The following is a 15,420-nucleotide window of genomic DNA, read 5'->3' on the forward strand; positions in this document are numbered from 1 at the left end:
GGCCGTTACGACGATCGGGCTACCTAGCATTTGTGGAGCTTAGAGTTTTTGTTAGAACCGTTGCCCAGGTATTGTTATTACCGATCATTCGATCATCGTTATTCCGTTATTATCCACTCGTGGATATTATCACATGATTGTCGAGCAGATATTATTATCACTATCATTTAATATTCGAGTATTATTATTTCTTTATTCGATTATTATTTAATTTATTCGGCTATTATTTAATTAATGCTATTACGCATAGAAAAGCAACTCGGGCGTGCCGTTACGACAATTTACCTCGTCTTTAATCAGTTATTATTGCCGTTGCTTAGTTATTGTTATTCATTGTTATTTCCAATTATTCGATTATCGCTTCAGTTATTATCCGCTCGCGGCTATTATCACATAATTGTCGATCTGGTATTATTATCACTACCATTTGTTATTCGAATATTATTACTCTTTTATAATAATTATAATATCTGCTCGAAAATCGTGTGATAATAACCGCGAGCTATTATTTATTGTTTTATATTGTCCAGTTTCCAAATCTTTTTTCCTTGCAAAATTACGCAGAACGCAGCGCGAGAAAGACGAGATTGATCAAAGATGATTTAGTTTTGCGATAATATCGTCGCTAACTCGCTTCGTATCTACGTCGCGCGGTCCACTCATCAGTGGTAAGACAAGAATATCCATACAGCATAAAGGACACAAGGTGTCCTTGATATCAATGTGGAGATCATTGGAGTGTGCTCTGTTATGCAGAATTCACACCGCGTCCGATGTCCGACGTACGACATCCGATATCCAATAAAAGAATAGCTTTCCAATGTAGAATTGAATTCTATATTAGAAAGCTGTTCTCCTATTGGATATCGGACGTCGTAGTCGCACATCGATCGCGATGTGAATCCTGCAATATAGTCGATAATTACTTAAGATCGGACTATGAATATCGGTCCCATTCTAATGGAGGATTCACACCGCGTCCAATCGATGTCCGATGTACGACGTCCGATATCCAATAGGAGAACAGCTTTCTAATATAGAATTCAATTCTACATTGGAAAGCTATTCTTTTATTGGATATCAGATGTCATACGTCGGACATCGGATGCGGTGTGAATCCTGCATTATTGCTTATAGCCTGTAGCTGTGCAAGGGCTCTAACTTATATTGGTGCCGCTATTTTATGGGCCCTCATCCCGTGGGCCAATCACGCGGAAACCTTCAATGGTCAGTTTCTGCTGAGGGTCTCTAGCACCTAGCTCTGACAATTGAGATCAGGCTGATAGCCGCTCTCAGGTTTCTCTCTGTTTATAGTAAAGTGAATTTGTTGGACTTGTCATAAAATATATTTTTGTTTTAAATATGGAGAAAAATATTACCAAAATAGTAGATGTATCATGGAGATTTGGAGGTGAGATTATTTTACGTAAATATTGTACAATGTTAGAAAGAAAGGGTTGGGGTGAATATCAATGTATAGTGAATTTTCTTATTACTATATATATATATATATTTGTCAATATTTGGTCTGTTTTTTTCAGCTGCACTGCTGAACTGGTGCAATAAGTTAAAGTGAGACAAGTATGTTTTCTCACTCAGAACAGACCAATTATTATTATTGTCATTGTTCATGCTATTAGATATTTCCCTCTCTTAGCTTTTAGATATAATCGTTTATTTTTTAGATCAAAATTGTATTAAACATAATAGTTATTATTTTCTTATTATTTATTCTCTTCTATTTTATTACTAATATTACTAGTCAACACTTGTAAGTTGATTATGTCTTCTAATTAAATCTAACAATAAATAACACAACACACATATTGATTACTTTTATTTCCAATACTATATCTTAGTCTGTAACAATGTGGATAACACTTAATAATTAATGAATAAATATACTATTTTTTTAATTGTTTATAGTGATTGCAGCAAGTACATATTCTGACGAAGAGACAAGATCATATCTGCAACTTCAATTATATCTTGAAAATAATGGGAAAATCAAGAACGTGTTTACTGAAATGACAATAGCGCAGTTTTACAGATTTCTATATGACTTAGAAAAGGCGGAACTTGATCTTAAATAATTGTCGTGATCAAATCGATATATCAAGTTTATTCTATCGTGTTCAATAAAAACTTTATTATTCTCCATCCAATCTCTCTTTAGATATATTTCATAAAATTTCATCACATTATATGTTACAAAATAATTGGAATATCTAAATGTTATAAACTATACAACTTCTCATAATAAATTATTTTATTATTATATATTTTTTAAAATAAATTTTATAATTTATATACATCACTGTTTAAATGAAAATTCTTCTAAACTCACTTCTAGAATAGTTCTGTCAGCATAAACAGATGCAGTTTTATACCTGCATACCTGAGTATCCATCTGATACTGAAATTCGTCAGTATTAATCAGACGCTTGAGTATTATCCAAAATAATCAGATACTCGAATTGAAAAAAGTGACCTTTAATGTAATGTTCATTTACCATCATTATTGATTTCTGTAGCAACTGACTTTGTTTTTCTCTCATACTGTGTATAGTAATCATAATTCTCAAGTAATTTATGCAAGAATTAAGTATCTAAGAAATACTCAAAAGATATTTGATATTCGATATGCAAATTACATTCAAGTATTCGAAGACCTAGATACGCAATCTTTCGCAGCTTAAAGTCAACTGCTTTGAAACAAAGCTCATGTTTCATTTATCAAAACGAACTTTAGATGCCTTTCTCAGTTGAATTACAATTGCAAATATAATATCACAATTTTTATTATAAAAGGTTATCTCTATTAAACTGTATCGTGTCTTAAGATAAATCCTAATTTAATTCTTCAACTGAAATCTAATTATAAATCTATAGACAGACTTCTGAAATTTTTTTTTCGATATTTTAAATATTGATGTCCTCTTATCAATAAAATTTTATACAACATCCCTTTTTAAAATAAAAACAATGAAAAACAAAAATTATCCAAATAAATAATAATCAGTCAAGAATCAAATTTAACAAATACATGTTATTCCCAAAATACAAAAGGCGCGATCTTTGGTAGAGGTTTGCTGCCATAAATACACTATAATTTATCATAGTAAAAGTTTATTATAGTAGAAAAATAATTAAAATAAATAATATGTATAATTCATACCTTGAGAGATTATTATTCCTCCCTGTTTTAGAAAAATAGTGTAGCTTGTTCATAGCTACATTGTTCTTTGATTAAACTAATTTCACATATTGATGATCTTCTCTCTTGAATAATAAAAATATCACATCTTATAATATTATATCTCACTGAGACACAAATAATTGTATTATCAATATCCTCCAGATTTTTCATGCAGTTTCTGTTCTGAAGAATGTATGATCTGAAAGCAATATATAATAAATTTTATAATTAAATAGAGACATCCATCCTGCTGTGGCAAAATAGTAGGAGAGTGTATTATTTACAACTATTTGTAAATAATATGTATTGGCATCTGTAAATACAGATGCAGCTGGTTTTATAAGGAATAAAATGTGTGAAGCGCTGGAAATAAAAGTAAACTACGTTGAGTTTCAAAAAATTTTCAATCACTCAGGGAATTGCTATTTTTATAACATGAATAGACTATACATAATGATATATCTATTTCCTACTTTTATTGTTACGTTGCACTAGTACGATCTAAAGTCAAATACCGAGTTGGAATTGTATTTCGGCATAATTTGGGTTTTTCTCGAAAAACCTATACGTAACTTGATCTGTATCTTGTATATTTGTATTTTCAGCGTTTTTCGAATTATTGTGCCGACAGTATATATAAAAGTGAGAAACTTTATTTATTCTTCCAACAATATACATTTCATATTTGACTATCTATATTTCTCGATATCCAAAATAATTATACAGTCATTACATTTAGATGATAAATAATTTAATAATTAAGGTATGTTTATTTACAATGAAAAGATCTTCGTATATATAAAAAAGAATTTAACGCATTCAGTTACATATATGTAATTCATGATAAAAGTATTTATGTTATCAAATACTTGTATGTATCTAAATCTCTATTATATAAAACTAACAAGTTTCTATGATGAGCCTGAGATTTACCATCAATATTGTCTACCATCATAAAATCGTCCCAATCTTTTCATATATTAATAAACTACGCATTACCTTACATGTATGTGTGTATTAACTGTATATATTTATAACAAGAAAAAGGAGAAAAAGATTTTTCGAAAAAAGGAAGGTGTAAATTTAAAGTTTATCACTTTAATACTGTGTTATGAAATACTAGTATGAGAATGTCGTTGAATCAATGGAAACAAGAACAATAAGCCGTATTTCAAGCGCATTTCAAAGCAATAAATATAACAGTATTTAACTTAAAACTGTAACGAATGCGAAGCCTGACTGATCTGATCCCTGATATCTAAAACAAGGAAAGAGGAACGAACGTGTTAGGATAGGCGATGTACGTGTTATGTCTAGGCTTGTGACAAAAGGGTCTTACAGTTCCACTACCTCTGTAAACCCTAGGAAAAAGCGGACTAGTTGGAGCACCTCTTTGGTTATTAGGCTCTGCTAATGCTAGCGCAGGATTTGTTTGTTCGGATGATGACTCTGTATCTTCTAGCTTCAGCGCGTCGCTTTGTTGAAAGGACTTGCCTCTTTCCGCTTTTTGCTGAATAGACTCTAACACTGGTTGAATTGCACCGAGCAGCGGACGTTTAGACGGCTCCCCAGACCAACATTGCTCCATCAATGTCCAGCACTCCTCGTCGAAACGTGACAATTTTTCAGGCCTGATACCTAAGATGAACATTAAAGTTTTTGTTTTTTCGCTGTAGCCATATTGTGATTATAACGTTAGAAGCTAAATAGAAAAAGATAAATAGTAAGTTTTATCTCAACAAACTTCTTTGATGATTTACTTTCTTGTACGTACATTAGTTCATTTTGATCAACAAACAAACGTATTTTTATGTTAATTCAATTTACATACAATAGAGAAATAAAGCATTACCTTTCCGTACGTTTATCCACAATTGCTCCTTGTTATGAAATTGCTCAAAAGCATACGGTAGTCGAACATTACCGGCACATATATACCAAAACAAGATTCCGAAGGCATATACATCGACACTACTATCATAATGACCAGATAGAAGTTCCGGTGCCATATGGATTGGCGTTCCTACAATACTACCAGACATCATAGCTTCTGTGATACAAAATCCGAGATCTGTTAGTTTAGCCCTATTTTCCGTATCGAGCAAGACATTCTTCAGTTTGATATCTCGATGTACTAGGCCTTGCGAGTGAAGATAGCGTATCGCTTCCAACACGTCTATCGCTACTTGTATACGTTCCAGCCATGAAAGACCAGTGCGTAAGCCACAGTACAAATCGCGACTTAGTCGATCAGTGATTAACAAGACAGCTCCTGATCCGAATCCTCCGCCGTACGATAGATCTATGATCGATCCACGAAGTTTTACTATTCTCTTGTGATCCGGTATCGATCTAGTGTAGTAAACTTCCATCGCAAGATCGTTCCAGTGCCTTTCGTCCGGCGGTACGACCGATTTGATTGCACACGGACCTGGGGCTCCACCCCAGCCGTCGCACGAGTAAACTACTCCGTATTGTCCTCTTCCGATCTCCTTGCCGCATTGCGGGATACCGAAACGAACTGTGTCCATCATGGACATGGATTCCAACGCGAGTTTAGCTAATTTAGGCGCATGGTACTTTCGTATAGCTATCCTCTGTTCCTCTGTCCTCTCCAGATTTCCCGAATAATAGTTCTCCAGAGATTCCATAGCGTTCTGAAAGATGTCATGCGACGACTTTAACTTCTCTTTGAACTGCATGGATATTGTTCTTGCCAATCTCGCTGCCGACAAAGAGTTCAAGACGTCTATTGTGACCTTCCTTCTCCAGGCCACGTCTAAAGTCGGAGTTGGTGCCCACGGTAATGGCAGAGTCTTGAAAAGCTGTCTCAATCTTTCCAAAAATGAATGCACCAAAGATGGCGACGAATTGTGCAATTCTATGTTGTATGCTGTGGAAAGAATTTGTTTTAATGCGTCACTGGCCAGCGAATTATTATCATGTTCGTAGGTCTTTTCGAGACTTATTAAACAGCGTTCAAGAGTCCCAACAAATGTTTCTCGAAGACAGTTGATTGAATCTACGAGCTCTTTTGCGACTTTCTTACCCAAACGACCCAACACGTATTGCTGAACTTCCGACGTTGCGACACGAACAGTAGTTGTCCACTCTACCCGTTCGTTATCACCGACAGTAGTTTGATGTTGAGAAATATCATTGATAGATATTAATATCTCGTTTTTCATATCTTCAATGTTGAATTGTATCAATCCAGACAATGCTTCTTGCTGTTCATTAACAACTTTCATCAGATTGGCGTAAAGTTCGTTCTCTTTTTGTTGGGCGTATTGTATTCTTCTAGGAGTAATCTGTATTTTTCGTGCCATATCAAACGCACTCAGAATAAATTTACGTAAACTGATCGTGTGTATCTCATTCAACCAACTACTGGCGCTAAATAAGTAATTTTGCAAGCAGTTACGAGTAAAAGATAATATGTCGTCCATTTTGTTGCATGAATCCACTAGATGGCTCGAATTAACATACTGATCGCCGACAAGCCACGTTAATTTGTGTACTTCCACAGATTCTTCCATGCCGAGAAATCCTAAATTCGTTAATTGATTCAGCCATGTTAGGCCAAGTGAATTCATTTTGTCAATACTAATACTGTTGTCACTCTTTGGCTCGCTAAGATCATTTGAAACCAGTCTTTGATTTTGTAAACTGTGCTGTTCAGACTCCGTCAATTCCGCGTCTATGAAAGAGTCAAACGAAATATCTGTTAATGACGATATGAACAAAACTGGATAATACGGGTAAGTTTCTTTCAATTCTTTCAACTCTTCCATATTCTCCTCAGTTAATGGTTGTTCTCCAAGAGCATAAAGAAATATGGGTAAGATACGCAATGAGCCCTTAGCAAGAACCTTGATGGCACCACTGTTTGGAACGATAAATATGTGGACATCGTCTTTTAGAATTGCTTGATCTAATTTCACATCCAGTATTGTTGGGCAGTTGACGTCTTCACTTCCTGACATTGTTAGATCTTCAACAGGAAGTGTATTCCATGGTTTCTCATTTGCTTGTAGTTTTTCGATTACTTCATATTCTAAGCTTAAAGTAAGACTGACATGATTGGTGTGTCCATACGTGAGCTTAACCCATCTCCATGAACCATTGGATAATGGTAGAATATCAGTGGAGAATAAGTTATTAACCAGTGAAGCTTTGGCTTTGTTGTCCTGTCCCAAAACGATTATCGCAGGGAAATTATCGAGTATGTATGTCACTTTATTCAATGTCAAAGGCGGCAATAACTCTTTGATGATATTTTCTGCAACAAACACATGGATAAGTACAGTTAATTGAAATATGTGTGACAATGTTACAAATAATTTATCATTTTTGCTTCATACACGGAATGTGTCTGACGCAAAGTATCCTATACACTGTGTACATGTAGATTAAGTCAAACTGAACACAAGATCCCTCTACCATTTTGTAAACAATTACGTAAAAGTTTCAGTTATTTGCATCAGACATTTTGCGTATATAAATATAATATATAATTACACGCTTGATACGTATAAATAATTACCTCCTGGGAAAAAATTTTCAAGATTTATAGCTTCCAACGCACGTTGTGTCTCCTCAAGTACATGCTGTAATTGATTCTTGTTCCGATAATATTTTTTGAATTCCATCGGCAATTTGCTCGCCATTTTTCCTATCTTGTATTAGTCACGTACATATCCCACAAAATAGTCACAACCTACCAACAAAAATTAATTAAAAAATTAGTAAATATTTCTCTTATCTAAATATTGTAAAATAAAATATCAATATAAAGTACATTCTGAGAATAGTGTTTTTATATAATATTTTCAGAGTATTGCCTACACATACATTCAATCATTTATCAGTGTTCAAAGTATCACTACGTTTAAAGTATTGTCTACACATACATTCAAATAAGTTCAGAGGATATTTTCCAAGTTACATAATCAGATAATTTACTGGGATTGCACATACAATTCATTATTCTCATGGATAATACAATGACTGCATTCAGTAGAAAAAACAGCAAAAAAAACTTAGTAAATATTCTGCATTGCGTTGCCAGCAACTTTGCTGTAACTGCTGAACGACACCAACAGTTTATGCTTTTCCAATATGTTTACTAAACAATCGTAATTTTATGTAATTTTATTATAATTTTCACAGCAATCGATTTTCTTGTCTTCCTAACTATGAACTACTAATTACGATCCTATGATCGTATACGGTACTATGAACTACTAATTACGATCCTCGAATACTCGAACATTTAAGCGCAAGTAATATTGTATATTTAATAACAATAACAATAATAATTTTATTATTATAACAACGAAAAAAAAGTAACAATACAAAGTACGCAAAAAGAAGAAGAAAGAAACTATCAAGAAGTAAAGCGACAGCGATAAAGTTGTTAATGCTGCCTTATTTGAAAGAATTTCTAAAGAAAATTTATAACCGTACAAAAATTAAGTTTCGAAGATGTTGATAAAAATATAATTTTCATTAAGCAGAGCGAAAGGAATAGAACGAGAATACTGTCCATTTAGATGGAGGTATAACATCGTAATGCTTCACCGTAGTAAAAGAGAAAGCTGTGCGAAATTCGATGTCGAAGGCAAGTAAGCTAGCACTGATTACGCTTGTCACATAAGTCAACAGAGTGATAATTATAATGCAGGAGAGAATATAGATAAAGAGGGGTTCTGATCCGAAGGATATAATAAATCAAACAGCACAGATGTGATATATGTTGTCGGTGAATTTTGAGTCAATTAGAGCATTGGTAAACAAATTAAATGTGTTCGTATTTTCTGATACTATATATAAAACATAAAATAAAGGCAAGAATTTTGTATACGTTGTATACGATATAGAAGTTGTGAGCAAGCTGAATACAATATATGTAAACGAAAAGTGAAATAATGAATTTATTTATATATAAAAGTTTCGTTCGTGCAAAAACCTATATTTTAACTCGAATATTGTCCATTCGATATTAATTTTCATCGTAAGAGCCATAAATAAACACAAGTTCGATCCATGCTAAGTCTGAATCATGTCTAAGAATAGTGCATACTCTGTATTACGCTCGTCAACAAACCGATTATACTGGTTAACAAAAAATATCTTTTTTTTGGTCTTTATTAAAATGGTCCTTATAGTTTGGATATTGTTGAATTTAAATGTAATAACCAAATTGCTCTATTACTTAGCAATTCTAAAGAAGAAATTAAATTTAAAAATTCTTTCTGCCTCTCTTTTTTCCCTTCGTTCATAATTTTGTAACAAAATTTTGAACTGAAGAAGATGATAATTTTATAATGAATATTTTTACATGTCTTTTAAAGTATTTAAGTCAGTATCCTGATAGGAAAATTACCGGAACATTGTACAATAATAGCATTATGAAATAAAGTGTAATATTGTTAAAGTATAATGACTGTTCGCTAAAATAATTCGCAATAATGCAACGATTTTATCAGAATATAGAATTTCATAATAATATTTACCCAAAATTAAATAAATCTTTCACGAATTTGGAATTTTTGTTTAAAATATTATTGTGTAGTCAGATGCATCAACTTATTCTATAACGCATACGTTACTATAAGTCATATCTGCGCGCCATCCATCGGAAACCGAGAGCTCTCGGGAGAACGGTTCTTGTAATCGAAAAAAAAATAACATATTCCTCCCGATTATTCCAGAAAAATATTCTTTCCCGATCAGTTCCCACAATTGCAACATTTCAATATTTAAAAATGAAATCATCAATATTTTTCACAACGTAGTGTAACAGTAACATTTTGTAATATTTACAGTATTTTCAGATAATTTCTATTGAAATTATTAATCATATGTTTACTAATTTAAATGAAAGAGAGAGTTTTAGGTAAATAGTATATAAAAATATATATTATTTTTTAATTTTTTACTCTATTTTTTGTATTTTATTTCGTTTATTTTATTCTTTATTTAAAGCTTTGTCATATTAAATGTGAAATTTTTTATGTTACAATATTTCTGAATTATAATTTAGGAATAATTTTACATTTTTACAAGCACGCAACATACGCACACACATACATACACAAATACACACACATACAAATATATATATATATATATATATTTTTTTTTTTTTCATGTACAATTATATTTCTAAATGTTTTTAACATAATACAATGAAAATATTTGTCTCAATTATCAGGCAATTTCTTTCCAAATTTAATTTTTCTCTATATTGCTATTTTGCTGAAATATTATTTAGAAATTAATTGCATAAACATTTATCAATATTTCATCGAAGATCTCTACATGTATTTTTTCAATCATATAATTGCAGCAATACAAATTTTATTTAGATTTTACCATATAATTTCATAAATTTTGTATTGGAGCATATAAGTTAATCAATATGAGCCAGAACAGTAGATGTTAGAACATAAGCTTTAATCAAAGAAATAAAAGGATAAAATAAAAGAATGGAAGGATTAAATAAAAAGATGAAAGAAGAAAATGAAAGGATAATCAAATACTAATTTTATATTTTTTCAATTAAGATGAGGCTTCCGCAAGAAAAAGTGCAGAATTTATACAAAACATTTCTCTAATAAAATTAATAGCTTTTTCAAGTTGGAGATTATCTCCTAACATTTTTAAAACCAATTTGTATTCTAATCGAGATACAAGGAAGAATGCAAGGAAAGATTCTGCATCTTAATATGTGGTCAATCTGTCATTTATTTACAAAATTTCTTTTGTAGGATTATATAAAAATTTATTTGTAAAATGTTTATAACATATTTTATGGGAATTCTTAGGATATCTTGTACGATATTCATGGTATATTATTAGTGACTCGTATTAAGTGATCATTTTACTTTAACAGAAATATATTTTTGTATACACAGATATCACAATCTGTTTACTCGATAGACTTCCCCGTGTATTTCCCTCGAGGTCATTTCTTTACAATTGCACTAAGGGGTCGTCTACTCTTATAGAAATTTAATACTGTCCATAATAAATTGGCCAATGATTTTTAGTAGTTTTATTACTTGTTACTATTAATTACTTGTTACTAATAGTTAATAATAAAATTACTAAAAATAACTGAACAATTTATTGACAGTATTAAATTTCTATAAAGGTACAATACAGTTGTACTTATGTTTTAAAGTCATAGCATTAGTCTACAAATCAATTATGTATGTTTTCTTCATGAAGAATATGGAAAGTTTCCTTTAATTGGTCAATGAAACTTTTTATTTTTCACGAATTTACGCGAAGTAAATAGATATATGATCGTTTGACAGACTAATGCTACGACTTTAAAACGTGGCCGCATTATAGACGATCCCTAAGTTGCATTTTTGTACTTAAAATGAGGCACATAAGTAAGCACCCGCAATGTAAAAAGACAAACAATAAAAAACTTACAAGATAGTTTAGAAAGTGCAGAATTGCAGAGAAAGTCTCCAGGTTTCTTAGTGATATCTGTGTGGTTTACTTAACAATACCTTTTTATAAGCTGTACTAATCATAATAAATTATAATATACTTATTTTATTTGTCTCTTCCCTTATATTGACTAATCGTTGTCTTCAATACGGTTGAGACACATCAAAAGTGTACATATCGCAACATAAGTTTTACGCGTAATTGGTTTCATTCGTAATCGAAAACAAGTAATCACTACTTTGCACAATTGCTGAACTCGTAATTTTCTTACCGTGAGATTTCATTATAATGGCAAACATATGCATTCGAATGATTTCACTGTTTGTTGAATTTCTTATTGAAATAATCCGAAAGATAGCTTTTACAAGATCAATGTTTATTTTGTAAATGACACACATACAAGATACACCACACACGCACGACAGCCGCAAACTGAACTGATCGTACAGAAACAGCAATACACTGCACGATAATCAAGACTAGCTATAGCAGGATTCACACTGCGCGATGTCCGACAACGACGTCCGATATCCAATAAAAAAATAGCTTTCCAATAGAGAATTGAATTCTCTATTAGAAAACTGTTCTCCTGTTGGATATCGAACGTCATACATCGGACATCGAACGCGGTGTTGTTCTGTTCTGTTCTGTAATGGCTCCGGGGGAAAAGGTTATCCCCATACGCCATTCTCCAATCCTTATGTAAATGAGTAAGGCCTTGGTAGGTTCCAAAGCAACTTCCAAAAATCACCGGTCTGAACTCGTTCAAACACATCTTATCATACCGGCGGTTAAACCGAAACTCTATCGAACGCGGTGTGAATCCTGCATATGACATCCTTATGCAGGATTCACACCGCGCGATGTCCGATGTCGATATCCAATAGGAGAACAGCTTCCCAATGGAGAATTGAATTCTCTATTAGAAAGCTGTTCTCCTATTGGATATTGGACGTCGTACGTCGGACATCGACAGTGTAAATCCTGCATTACACATGCGTACGAAGACCCCCGCCTCGAAAAACTTCTCGCGGCAGCGTGTCACTGTGGCTGCATTTCGAAATTCACTTCCAGTACTAAAATTCTATAGTATATGTAATATGAACTATAGATTTTCAGTATTGGCAGTATTGGTGAATTTCGGAACGTAGTCTGTATAGAAGTATGGCTGCGTTCGGAAACATCACTCTCTCGTGTGTTTTCGTGATTTCAGTAGGAAAGTAGTGGGGGTACCGTGTGCCTTCGTGTGTCGAGTATTTCCGAACGCTTTCCAGTATGGCTTTTAGTGTAAACTAGGGGTCTGTTTTTTTGTTTTTGTACTGTAAAGTGATGCGAAAACGAAAAGGTTATTGGTTTGTTCTTTTCAGCTTCATCTTTTCTCTAACTTACTGCACTAATTCAGCAGTGCAGCTGAAAAGAACAGACCATATAACATAGGTAACTAGTAATTTACCAGCTCACACTTACTCCCCTCGCTTTTTCGTCGAGTAGTTTGATGGCACACGGTGTGCCTCTCTTTCCGTTTCCGAACAATCTCACACGAGTGCAAACCGAGCCACACTGAGGCTGCGTCCCTTTTGGGCGCTCACGCGCTGTAAGCGTCATTCTATCTTTATCGCTCATTAGATGCGGAAGAAAGATAGAGTGACGCTTATAAGTGCTTAAAGCGCGTGAGCGCCCAAAAGGAACGCAGCCTGAGTATTTCCGAACGGCTATCGTCTAGTAGTGTGCACACAATGCGTGTTTCCGAACGCAGCCTATATGGTGTTCCCGCGGTATCGTCGGCAGTGTTGCCAGAGTGTATGAAGTGGCACCCCACTTTTTGAAATTTATAATTTTGAAAGTTGTTCCAGATTGTTCTGACTTTGTACCACATTGTTCCAAAGTGATATTGCTTCATTCGAAACGGTTTTCGAATAAAACAAAAAAAATGATTTTTTGAGCTGGCACCCCACTTTTCGAAAATCGAACATTCTGATACCGCAATAGATTGTTCTAGTTGTTCCAAACATTGTTCCAAAAAGACAAATCCGTAAGTTGAATTATAAGTTCAAAAAATAAAAAAAATGTTTTTGACCTGGCACCCCATTTTTTGAAAATAAAGCATTCCGATACCGATATAGATTGTTCTAGTTGTTCCAAACATTGTTCCAAAAGCACAAATCAATAAGTTTAATTATAAGCCCGAAAAATTGAAAAAAGTTTTTTGACAGTCTATCGGACCAAGAGTAAACTTATACTATCTTTCTTGTTCCAACCGAGATCTTTTTGTTCTGAGTTGTTCTAGGCTTAAGAATTATAATTCTAGAATATGAGACTCATAAGATCATTCGTTCTCCGAAAATTCGTAAAAAATCGATTTGACAGTACTCGACGTCAAGAGTAAACACATGCTTCCTTTCTTGTTTCAACCGAGATCTTTTTGTTCTGAGTTATACTAGGCTTATAAATATACAATTGGACACCCAACTTATCGTCACATTAACACAAAAGTTGAACACTTTAATAAACAATGATTGACGCTTAATGTGACGATGGGTTGGGTTAGGTTAGTTTTTAAATAAACTGTTAATAATATAATAGTATAAATAGTTAATTCTAATAAATTTTCAAATAAACTGTTAAGCGGGAGCATTCCGATTGACCACGGTACGATTGGACATAACCAATCGATGAAAAGAATTATTTAGTGAATTATTAGGTCGAACCAATCATTACAAATTATGTCTAATTGTACCATGGTCAATCGAAACCCACTCGTTAACGCATCTTTCGGTGTTCAACTGAGCGGTATGTAACTTTTCGTGTCCAAATGAGCAGTGTGCAACTTTTCGTGTCCAAATGAGCGGTGTACATCTTTCGGTGTCCAAATGAGGGGAGCGGTGCACTTGGACACGGTGCATTTGGACACAGCCAATCACAGCACCGTGTGATTAGAGACATTTGTAGGGTCCCTTGGAACAGCGACTTGTGATTGGACTGTGTCCAATTGCCCCGTGTCTGATATACACCCCCAAATGAGCGGTGTGCAACTTTTCGTGTCCAAATGAGCGGTGTGCAACTTTTCGTGTTCAAATGACCGGTGTGCATCTTTCGGTATACAAATGAACAGTGTGCAACTTTTCGTATCCAAATGAGCGGTGTGCAACTTTTCGTGTCCAAATGACCGGTGTACAACTTTCGGTGTCCAAATGAGCGGTGTGCAACTTTTCGTGTCCAAATGAGCGGTATGCAACTTTTCGTGTCCAAATGAGCGGTATGCAACTTTTCGTGTCCAAATGAGCGGTGTGCAACTTTTCGTGTCCAAATGACCGGTGTGCAACTTTCGATGTCCAAATGAGCGGTGCGCATTTTTCTCGTGTTCAATTGCACCGTGTCCAATTGAACCGTAGGCAAAATTTTGTGTCTAATTGCAATGTGTCCATTTGCTCCGTGTCCAATTGTACCGTGTCCAAGTGAGTGCCACTCATCCAGGCACACTCGATTTGCGCACACTTTCGTGGATCCATTTTATCCGTGACTATTTTTTTAACTATTTTAAGCTTTTCAAAAATCTGAAAAAATTCTAGGATACTTTTTGAAGTCTCTATTTTAATGTACAATTGTTATTTAAGTCAAATGTTTATAGAATTAATTAGGAAAAATGAAAATTTGGAAGCAGTTTAAAAAAAAAGAATTTGTTCAAAAATTCATAACTTTGTAATACATCAGTATAAAAAAAAGTTATTCTAGAGTTTTGTACTTCTGAT

At 33.6% G+C, this 15,420-nt stretch overlaps 2 protein-coding genes across 7 annotated transcripts; one reads left to right on the plus strand and one right to left on the minus strand.

Annotated features, from left to right (window-relative positions):
• The first annotated feature begins 1,147 nt into the window (after positions 1-1,147).
• On the plus strand, positions 1,148-2,278 carry LOC116854106 (COMM domain-containing protein 7-like). Its single transcript, XM_032835699.1, has 2 exons — positions 1,148-1,411; positions 1,927-2,278. The coding sequence occupies exons 1-2, from the start codon at positions 1,363-1,365 to the stop codon at positions 2,091-2,093; spliced, it is 216 nt and encodes a 71-aa protein (XP_032691590.1). The 5' UTR covers positions 1,148-1,362; the 3' UTR covers positions 2,094-2,278.
• LOC116854104 (dual serine/threonine and tyrosine protein kinase-like) lies at positions 1,823-12,471 on the minus strand. 6 transcript variants are annotated; one of them, XM_032835696.1, is made up of 5 exons: positions 11,943-12,471; positions 7,746-7,919; positions 5,052-7,481; positions 4,589-4,837; positions 1,823-3,398 (listed from the first exon to the last, which is right to left on the minus strand). In XM_032835696.1, the coding sequence occupies exons 2-5, from the start codon at positions 7,867-7,869 to the stop codon at positions 3,367-3,369; spliced, it is 2,835 nt and encodes a 944-aa protein (XP_032691587.1). In that variant the 5' UTR covers positions 7,870-7,919; positions 11,943-12,471; the 3' UTR covers positions 1,823-3,366. The 6 variants fall into 6 exon arrangements, with proteins under 6 accessions (XP_032691587.1, XP_032691585.1, XP_032691588.1 ...); XM_032835694.1 differs by having other exon boundaries at positions 4,550-4,837; XM_032835697.1 differs by having other exon boundaries at positions 4,694-4,837; positions 11,943-12,470.
• Positions 12,472-15,420: the final 2,949 nt, after the last annotated feature.

Source organism: Odontomachus brunneus, unplaced genomic scaffold (assembly GCF_010583005.1).
Source record: "Odontomachus brunneus isolate Ranch 3 - 2012 unplaced genomic scaffold, Obru_v1 Obru_scaffold_008, whole genome shotgun sequence".
Classification (NCBI taxonomy): Eukaryota; Metazoa; Arthropoda; class Insecta; order Hymenoptera; family Formicidae; genus Odontomachus; species Odontomachus brunneus.